Source organism: Lacerta agilis, chromosome 2 (genome assembly GCF_009819535.1).
Source record: "Lacerta agilis isolate rLacAgi1 chromosome 2, rLacAgi1.pri, whole genome shotgun sequence".
In the NCBI taxonomy this organism is placed as follows: Eukaryota; Metazoa; Chordata; class Lepidosauria; order Squamata; family Lacertidae; genus Lacerta; species Lacerta agilis.
In genome coordinates this window covers 113,394,381-113,404,803 of record NC_046313.1, presented here as the reverse complement: position 1 = coordinate 113,404,803, position 10,423 = coordinate 113,394,381, and the positions used below count along the sequence as shown (strand labels likewise).

The window sequence follows — 10,423 nt, the reverse complement described above, 5'->3', positions numbered from 1 at the left end:
TCCGATTGCTGGAGAAGAGGGGACCTAGACAGCTGTGGGGAGGCAGGAACTTCTGATCCATGGGGCAAGACCTACCTGGGATGAGCTGCTGTGCTCATCAGGCCTGACCCTCCCTCAAGTCTGTGCAGATCTTGTTCTTGCTAATAAAGAGTTAGCTCCAGCTTGCACAGTGTGACCTGCCTGGTCCTGACAGCACACAAGATCTTGCTTCTCCATTAGTCACAGCTTTGAATCTAGCACAGATCAAGGATGTTGATGCCTCCTGCTTCCAGCCTATCTCCACTTCCCTGCAACTCTCCGCCTTTTGTTCTCCTGCCAGGTAGTTGGCCGAGGGACGGATGTGGAGGGAAGGCCCACCCATTAGCCTACAGGGTATTATCACTTAATTGTAGCTCTTGCAAGATAGCTAACACCTTTGGGATGCTGATGACGACACTTAAGTGGGCGGCTAAGGACTCAGGGATCAGTTGTAGTTTCCAGGGTGGTGCTGTGGGTTAAACCACAGAGCCTAGGCTTGCTGATCAGAAGGTTGGCAGTTTGAATCCCTATGATGGGGTGAGCTCCCGTTGCTCAGTCCCTGCTCCTGCCAACCTAGCAGTTCAAAAGCACGTCAAAGTGCAAGTAGATAAATAGGTACCGCTCCGGCAGGAAGGTAAACGGCGTTTCCGTGTGCTGCTATGGTTTGCCAGAAGTGGCTTAGTCATGCTGGCCACATGACCCGGAAGTTATACGCCAGCTCCCTCGGTCAGTAAAGCGAGATGAGCGCCGCAACCCCAGTCGTTCGCAACTGGACCTAATGGTCAGGGGTCCCTTTAACTTTACCTTTAAGGACTCGGGGATCAGTTGTAGATTCCAGGTTACCTTCAAAGGTGGCCCCAAATGGCTTCCCCCAAAGAATTCTGGGAGCTGTGGTTTGTTGAGAGTGCCAGGACTTGTTAGGAGACTTCCTATTCCCCACAGGAAGTGATAATTCACAGAGTCCCGCCAAGACCATATAACACCGGTCCTGAGAGACCTTCAGTGGCTCCCAGAACATTTCCGAGTACAACTCAAAGTGTTAGTGCTGACTTTTAAAGTCCTAAATGGCCTCGGCCCAGTATACCTGAAGGAGCATCTCCACCCCCATCGTTCAGCCCGGACACTGAGGTCCAGCTTTGAGAGCCTTTTGGCAGTTCCTTCACAGCAAGAAGTGAAGTTACAGGGAACCAGGCAGAGGGCTTTCTCGGTAGTGGCGCCTGCCCTGTGGAATGCCCTCCCATCAGATGTCAAGGAAATAAACAACTATCTGACTTTTAGAAGATATCTGAAGGCAGCCCTGTTTAGGGAAGTTTTTAATGTTTGATGTTTCATCATGTTTTTAATATTCTGTTGGGAGAAGCCCAGCGTGGCTGGGGAGGCCCAGTCAGATGGGGTGGGGAATGAATGAATGAATGAAATTATTATTATTATTATTATTATTATTATTATTATTATTATTATTATTATTATTATCATTATTATTATTATTATTATTATTATTATTATTTCCATTAAATCATTCTAACTGTTGTTCTGTCAGGAGAATAGGGCATCCTCCTAACAGCTCTCATCAACCTTAACAAACTCCAGCTCCCAGAATTATTTGGAGATGCCATCAAAGTTGTATCATAGTGCCTTAAAATGCATGCGTTGTTCCCCCTGTTCCTGCAACAACAACACACACACCCCGAAAACCCTCCATTTTACCAAAAACATGTTTGTGTGCAATGGCTTTCAGAGTTGTACACACCTCAGCTTCACCACAGCTTCAGTTTCAAATAAGATGGAAGCTGGTTTGAGCAGAAACAAATCAAACAATGGTATTTCCCAAGAAAGTGGAGAATACATAAAGATTGTGGCTAGCGTGGCTTCAAATACCAGCAGCGAAAGCTCACTGGAGTGAATGGCAATGTGTACAGGGCTCATGTCTGAGGCTACAATCCTACCTGTATCTACTCAGAGAAAAGCCCCATAGGGCCTGCCCCCAGGTAAGCAGGTTAAGACTTCAGCCTTTATCTAGCATCCCTTGCAAATGCTAAGGGGTTAATTTAACAGCTGGCCCAAATTAAGTGGAGCAGATGCACAGCTGGGAAAGAGAGGGGAGATTTAGGAGGGAAGCCATATTATGACTACCTTCCGAGGGGCTTCATTTGTAGCGAAGGCCTTGGAAGAGGTAATTGGGGTTCCCTGTTTCCGCTTTCCACTTCCCTCCTGGCCTGTATGTATTTTGCTCTGTGACGCGTGTTGCCTTGGGGCTCAGTTGTGACCTTTCATTGGGTGAGCTTAACTTTAATGCAATACTTTGGGAGAAGAAAAGCAGAGAGGGGAAAAGAGAGATGGCTGGGGATTTAGCAGGGATGGGAGGAGAAGAGAAGAAGAGAAGAGTTTTGGATTTGATATCCCGCTTTATCACTACCCTAGGGAGTCTCAAAGCGGCTAACATTCCCCTTTCCCTTCCTCCCGCCACAACAAACACTCTGTGAGGTGAGTGGGGCTGAGAGACTTCAAAGAAGCGTGACTAGCCCAAGGTCACCCAGCAGCTGCATGTGGAGGAGCGGAGACACGAACCCGGTTCCCCAGATTACGAGTCTACCGCTCTTAACCACACCACACTGGACTTTGGGAGAAGAAAAGCAGAGAGGGGAAAGAGAGATGGCTGGGGATTTAGCTGGGATGGGAGGAGGACTCCCCTGTGCTGTGGTGGCGCTGGGGGAAATGTTGAGGCACAGAAGGGACAAAGGATATTTCTAGCGTTCAAGAAAGAATTTCAGGAAAGGTAGCAAGTGAAACGGGAGTTTCTTTTGGTGAAGGCAGGTATTTGCCTTCTCTCCCCCCCCCCCCCCGGTGCCACCTGCGTCCCCATAGCAGGATACTCTGGGCTGAGCATTGCCATTTTTGATGTTATACTTGTGTCCATTGACACTGGACTGCTTGTTCTCCATACAAGGCAAGGGGGTATGGGTATAGAGCTGGAACGTGGTAGCCGATAGGAAAGTGAACAGGGAGCAGGTGAATGAGGCCTTGACGTGAAGAGATCCTGTAGTAAGTGTGTGCAGAGTCAGTGCTGTCCTCTGCATCTCTTGTGATGTCTGATTCTTCTGTTGGTCTCTCTGCTATGTTGACCACTCTTTGGGGTGAGAAGCTGCCTGTAAGCAAGGACAGATTGTTTAGCTCAGATGTGTACCATTACACTGCAGTTAATTCAGAACTAAATCAATTCAGCTTGATCTCACAGAAATGTGCATCTACTTAAAAACCATATTGGAGCTTCTTCCTAGTGTTGAGTCTACGCTCTTCTTGTATCCTAACCAAGATCAGTGGCATTAAATCTTGCATTAAACCAGGCAGAGGGCCTTCTCAGTAGTGGCACCCACCATGTGGAACGCCCTACCATCAGATGTCAAGGAAATAGAAAACTGTCTGACTTTTAGAAGACATTGGAAGGCAGCCCTGTTTAGGGAAGCATTTAATATTTAATGCTTTTAATTGTGTTTTAATATTCTGTTGGGAGCCGCCCTGAGTGGCTAGGGAGGCCCGGCCAGATGGGGTGGGGTTGTAGTTGTTCAGTCATGTCCGACTCTTCGTGACCCCATGGACCAGAGCACGCCAGGCATGCCTATCCTCCACTGCCTCCCGCAGTTTGGCCAAACTCATGCTAGTCGCTTCGAGAACACTGTCCAACCGTCTCATCCTCTGTCGGCCCCTTCTCCTTGTGCCCTCCATCTTTCCCAACATCAGGGTCTTTTCTAGGGAGTCTTCTCTTCTCATGAGGTGGCCAAAGTACTGGAGCCTCAACTTCAGGATCTGTCCTTCTAGTGAGCACTCAGGGCTGATTTTTTTAAGGATGGATAAGTTTGATCTTTTTGCGGTGGGGTATAAATAACTATTTGTTTGTTTGTTTGTTTGTTTTATTCATTTATACTACTACTACTACTACTACTACTACTATTACTACTGTATACACTGCAGTCTGGCTTTTGTGAAGATAACCATGGATCAACACGTTCCCTCAATTCCCTCGCATGGAGCAGCATCAGAAGAGTCAGAAGAAGAAGCTGTAGGTGCGACCACTTATTTTTATTTTAGTTTAATTTATGTTGTTCCATGTGCGTCTCACCTTTTCTCCAAGGAGCTTGAGACAGTGTCCATGGTTCTCCCTCTCCCCATTTTGTCTCACATCACCCCTGCTAGGTAAGCTAGGCTGAGAAGCAGTGACTTGCCCAAGGTCACCCGGCGAGCTTCATGGCTGAGTAGGAACTAGAACCCGTCTCCCAGGTCTCAGCCCAACACTCTAACCACTATGCCACACTGCTAAAGCACAGAGCTGATGATGGGTCAGTGCTAAGTTCTCTCTCACACACAGGTTGGGTGAACTTGCGGGACGTTTTTAATGTTAATGCCGAATAGTGTTTTTAATATTCGGTTGGGAGCAGCCCAGAGTGGCTGATGAAACCCAGCCAGATGGGCGGGGTATAAATAATAAATTATTATTACTTGTGGCTTGGCAGGGTGGATTTGATTTTTTTTATTTAAATCATTTTTTTTATTTAAATCGGATTTTTTTTATTGAAATCCACCCTGAGCCTTACTCAATAGTGATTTAAATTGTGATTTAAATCAGTTTGATTCAAATCAAATCCACCCTGCTTGAGGGCCAACTTCCTTTTCAGTTACCTGTCACTCCTCTTGCACCATCCACATACATAGAATCATAGAACTGTAGAGTTGGACTACAGTTTCCCTTCCAACCCCCACAATGCAATAAACTCAGCTATGGCCATCCAACTTCTGCTTGAAAACCTCCAAGGAAGAAGAGTCCACAACCTCCTGAGGGAGACCGTTGCACTGTCCAAAAGCTCTTACTGTCAGAAAGTTCCCCCCCCCTATGTTTAGTAGCAATCTCCTTTCTTGTAACTTGAAGCCCTGGGTTCAAGTCCTACACGCCGGAGCAGCAGAATACAAGCTTGCTCCCTCTTCCATGGGTCATCCCTTCAGATATTTGAAGGAGGCTATCATATCTCTTCTGTCTCCTCTTTTCCAGGCTAAACATCCTCGGCTCCTTCAAGGATGCTGACGAGATAGGCAATTGGCCTTATCCAGAAGTCCCTCTCTAATCTGAATGTTCCCCTCACCCACCCTATTTCCACAGTTGAGGTGCCAGTGACGGAGATGGAGGAAGAACCAATGGAAATGCCCCCAGAACGTTTGGCAGATGAAGTGGTAGGAGAGAACTTAGGCACTCAAGATTGGCTAAGATGGCCAGAGGGAGATAAGGAGCAGCAGCCACAACCGCCGCCGGAGCCACAGGGAGAAGATCAGTCTGTGCCTGATGCGGGTGGAATCTTCCTTAAACCAGAGGAATCGGAAGAGAGCAAGGAGCAATGTCCTGTTGTTGCTCGGATCAGAATGCAGGTGATGGAAGCCCAGAAGCGGAGCTTGAAATTGGAAGAAAGGAGCCGCAGTCCCGGCAGAAGCGCTGAATTTCTGATACAGCACACAGAAAGGATGCCTCGCTCATGTTCGCAGTGCCGGAAGCCTTTCAGCTGCAGCACAAGCCTGAGATCACATCAAGGGGTCGACACAGCGATGCCCTACCAGTGCGAGGAGTGTGGCAAGGTCTTTGCTCACTTAGCCAACCTGAGGGTGCACGAGAGAGGCCACGTGGGGCCGAAGACTTCCAGGTGCCCGACCTGCAAGATAAGCTTTGCACGGTCCTTGTCCAACCTCGCCGAACATCGGAGAACTCAGCGGGGTACGTTGGAACAGAAATATACTCCGTGTGTGAAAATAGAAGGCACCCAGGTGCTGTTTCGGGTGGCGAAGGCAGAGGAGAGGCCACACCAATGTCCACACTGTGGCGAGAGTTTTGAGGATGAGTCAAGCCTTCGTGAACATGAGAACACACACAGGCGGAGAACCACCTAAACTGTGTGGGATGTGCAGACCTCTGTTAACATCCAGGGATACAGGCTTGGGCCACAAACCCAGACATTTAGCCAACCAGTTGTGTCTGTTGTTGTTTTTAGCTTTTTTTTTAGCCTTTCGATGATCGTTTGGTTTAGAAGTTGCTGTACTGCTTTTGTTGCATAGTTTTTATTAGTTGGGTTGCATTCGATCATTTTATGAAAATCGTCTGTGGGAGAAGCCAGATAGACGAAACGTTTTCCTCTGTCAAATCAAGGACAGCCATCTTTTTTCTTTTGCGGGGCCACGGGGATTTTCCTTTCACAGACTCGGCATCTAAACCAGATGTGGGGAACCTTGGCCCACCCCAGATGTTGCTGAATTGCAGCTCCCATCATCCCTGGCCATTAGCCATGCTTGCTAAGGGCTGATGGGAGTTGTAGTTCAGCAACATCTGGAGGGCCAAAGGTTTCCTATACCTTAACTGCTCAGATGTCTCTCTTTTGGACATTGAGTTGTTCTCATCACATGCCTCTAAATGCACAGAGGGAGGGACAGAGATGGGGTATTCCCAGAGGATGTTGGACTGTCATTCCCATCTCCCTAACCCTTGGTCATGCTGGTTGAATCTGATGGGAGTCTCAGTCCTCTGAAATCTGGAGCACAGGAGCACAATTACTATCATGGATCAGGATCTCTTGGCTTGTCCTTAATTCGTTAGTACGAATCTGGATAATAGCTGTTGCAGGTTTTTGATTGCTTACGTTATGTACTGGTGACTGTTTGACTAATAAAGTTGAGATGATGCTTCCCCCCCCCACACACCTTGTTTCCTACTCTCTAACAAATGCTGGCTCCCTCGGCCTGAAAAGCAAGATGAGTGCCACACCCCATAATCACCTTTGGCTGGACTTAACCATCCAGGGGTCATTTGCCTTTCCTCTACTCTTATTATTTTTGTCCCTATTAGAAAGAAGTGGCACAGCTTTCACATAGGTAAAGGTAAAGGGACCCCTGACCATTAGGTCCAGTCATGTCCGACTCTGGGGTTGCGGCGCTCATCTCGCATTACTGGCCGAGGGAGCCGGCGTACAGCTTCCGGGTCATGTGGCCAGCATGACTAAGCCGCTTCTGGCGAACCAGAGCAGCGCATGGAAACACGGGTTACCTTCCCGCCGGAGCAGTACCTATTTATCTACTTGCACTATGGCATGCTTTCGAACTACTAGGTGGGCAGGAGCAGGGACAGAGCAACGGGAGTTGAGCTCTTGGTCCACCTTGCCCAATACTGTCTAAACTGGCTGCAGTTCTCCAGGATTTCAGATAGCGCTCCAGTGGCCAAAATATATGATGATTATCTGAAGAGTCTTCACTATTATCTGAGAATTTAGTTACATACTTTGCTCTGAGACCTCCAGTATATATATAAAAAGTAACGAGGAACAGGTGACAGTTGTCAGCTTTGACCTCATCCTTCTGACAGACATTTGACAGGTGGGTGACTATGCACATCTGTCAAAGTTGGCCTGCAAGATGCAAGGAGAGGAGAGAAAAGACCTGGTGCACCAGGCTAAAAGAATCCGCACCCCTCACTACCCTGTTTGTAATTCAACGCTGGTGGCGCTGTGGTCTAAACCACTGAGCCTAGGGCTTACCGATCAGGTTGGCTGTTCAAATCCTCGCGACAGGGTGAGCTCCCATTGCTCAGTCCCTGCTCCTGCCAACCTAGCAGTTCAAAAGCACCTCAAAGTGCAAGTAGATAAATAGGTACCACTCTGGCGGGAAAGGTAAACGGTGTTTCTGTGCAATGCTCTGGTTCACCAGAAGCGGCTTAGGCTCAGTGGTTTTAACCCACAGCGCCACCCGTGTCCCTAGGATTATTATTTATGAACCACTTAATGCCAAAAGAGGGTTTTAGTCCAGCACCCTGTTCTTATAGGGGGACAACCAGTTGTGTCTAGGGGGAAGCCTACAAGCAGGAACTGGGTGCAAAAGAAACTTTCTCCCTCTCAATTGTCAGCAACTGATATTCAAAAGCACAGCTGGAGGCAGAGCATAACCACAGCCTCAATAGCTATCTCCTCCAAAAACTCAACCAGTTTGAGTTGTACTCAATGTACATGATAAAATACAAGTTAATATTAAAATATATGTCTGGGTAGGCACGCTCCCATTCTCAGTTATAGCTTTCCGTGTAAAATCCACCCCTGTGCCTTATTTTGATAAAGTTTTGTCTCTCTCTCTGTGTGTGTCTCACTTTTGTAACATCCTGGGGAACAGGGAAATCAAAAGTTGAAAAGATGCGACACACAAACACACACACATCACCACACCAGGGTAGGAAACGTGCAAAGGAAATATAAAAACCCTTTTGAAGGGGCGCTTTAGACCCGCCGTTAAAATCCCCCCCCTTTTGCCTCGTGGTGCAAAAGCAGAAATCTGTAGAAATGGGCTCTGCTCTGGTCACATAGCTGTCAACTTTCCCTTTTTTTGGCGGAAATTCCCTTATTCCAGCGCCGTTTCCCACTGCAAAAAAAAAGGTAAGGTTGACAACTATGGCTCTGGAATCACCTTAAAATATGTTGCTATTGGTACACGGATGCTCCCAAGCCCCCAGTAACTTCAAATCCTGAAAAAGCCATATGCTTTTCTTCCTTCCTTCCTTTTTAAATCGATTTTATGAAAGGTTTCCAACATATAATGCAATAATAATAATAATAATAATAATAATAACCAAACTAAGTTAATATGTAAAAAGAGCAAAAGAATCAAAAGGAAAAGGAGAGAGAGAGAAAAACGCGCGCCCACACTATCTTAATCTTTAATTCGGCTTTTCCGACTTTATTTCATAGTAAAATAAACACACACACCCGCCTCTCCTTCTAGTTTCTGCTTCCCATCTCTCTACAGGCACTAAAAGCCTCCCCTAATCTCACCCGAGATCTCCTCGCCGAGCCCAGCGAGCAGCCACCATCCAGCTTCAGCCACCCTGTAAGGAAAAGAGAGAGCTGACCGGAAGCGGGGATTTTTCAGAGCCAGCTGCTCGTGACGTAGTTTCCGGGAAGGGAGTCTCATTCGAAACAGAAAGCTACGCGTGGAGATCCTGTCTAGGAATCCAGGCTCTGTTCCCAAGGCGATTCCTGGGAGGTGGGAAGAGAGGTTGACCCCTCCGCCCCCCCTGGCATTTGCTCAGTTCATAGCATAGCCGATTTGGGAAATATGGATTATTTTCAGTTCCAGCAACTGGGAAGCTGCAGTCTTCTTCCAGATGTTGTTGGGCTCCCAAAGTCCCCTCAGCCCTTAGCACTGCCAGTGCAACATCTGGAGAGCACAGGCTCCCTGTCCTGGGCTTATGTGATGCCCTGCAGATGTTGCTGCTCTCCAAAAAACCTCAGATGCTGTGGTTCAAAGATATCAAAAAAAGGACCCACAGAGAAGCTAGCTCAAAGGTACAAGAATGTGTTATAAGAATTTTAAGGTCTCAAATATAGAATAAAATAATCATAAATGCACACATCTCTAAATATGTGTCTGAAATAGTATGCAGTCCTGAAACCATTTTGACTCTCCCAATGACCTTAGTCGAAACAAAATAGAAAATTCTTTCCATCGAAACAAAATAGAAAATTATTTCCATGAAACAAAATAGAAAATTCTTTCGACTATGGCAGACCAACACGGCTACCCACCTGTAACTGGAACCAATGACCTTAGTTCCAGTTACAGGTAGGTAGCCATGTTGGTCTGCCATAGTAAAAAAAAAAAAAAAAACTTCCAGTAGCACCTTAGAGACCAACTAAGTTTGTTCTTGGTATGAGCTTTCATGGCATCTGAAGAAGTGTACATGCACACGAAAGCTCATACCAAGAACAAACTTAGTTGGTCTCTAAGGTCCTACTGGAAGGATTTTTTTATTTTCCAATGACCTTAAATATTGCTCTGCAATAAGGGAGGCAAATGGGGGGAGCCTTCCCACTGTCTTTTTGCTTGCAAATCCTGTCTTAAGGACACATTTGTGTATGAAAAGGGTGGACCTGTGACCTGGATTCAGGAACTAAAGTATTAACCGTCACAAAAGAATGCCCAGGCTGCCCAGGTAATGCAATCAGTGACCATTATCAGGTATCCTGGCAGGCAGGATTTCTGCTGCAGACCACCTCCTCCTGTGAGGTATGTATGATGTTGGGGGGGGGGGCGGTCTTGGGCTACAGGGTGGGAAATTTCAAAAGTCTGTATAAGGGTTTGCACACCATTGTTCAGGGTTCTCCTCCTACACGTGGTGAGTGAGGACCGTGTTGCAACAGTTCCTTGAATAACAATAAGGCTTACTAGCCGCTTTGCTTCTCAATATACTCCGGTTGGCCTCTGTTATTTTCTCCTACCGATAGGGAACCCACTTAAGGACTCTATACAGGCTCTGGAATAGCCCATAAGGGAAAGGGAGCAGTTTTTCTTATAACAAATGTATTAAACAAAGGTTGGAAAATGTAAGGACTGTGAG

The 10,423-nt window shown here is 46.9% G+C and overlaps 1 protein-coding gene across 2 annotated transcripts; it reads left to right on the top strand.

Moving 5' to 3' along the window:
- The first annotated feature begins 2,160 nt into the window (after positions 1-2,160).
- LOC117042787 (zinc finger protein 691-like) lies at positions 2,161-6,334 on the top strand. Of its 2 annotated transcripts, XM_033142435.1 has the most exons (3): positions 2,161-2,295; positions 3,988-4,079; positions 5,168-6,334. In XM_033142435.1, the coding sequence occupies exons 2-3, from the start codon at positions 4,010-4,012 to the stop codon at positions 5,941-5,943; spliced, it is 846 nt and encodes a 281-aa protein (XP_032998326.1). In that variant the 5' UTR covers positions 2,161-2,295; positions 3,988-4,009; the 3' UTR covers positions 5,944-6,334. The 2 variants fall into 2 exon arrangements, with proteins under 2 accessions (XP_032998326.1, XP_032998327.1); XM_033142436.1 differs by lacking the exons at positions 2,161-2,295; positions 3,988-4,079 and adding an exon at positions 4,260-4,352.
- The last annotated feature ends 4,089 nt before the right edge of the window (positions 6,335-10,423 follow it).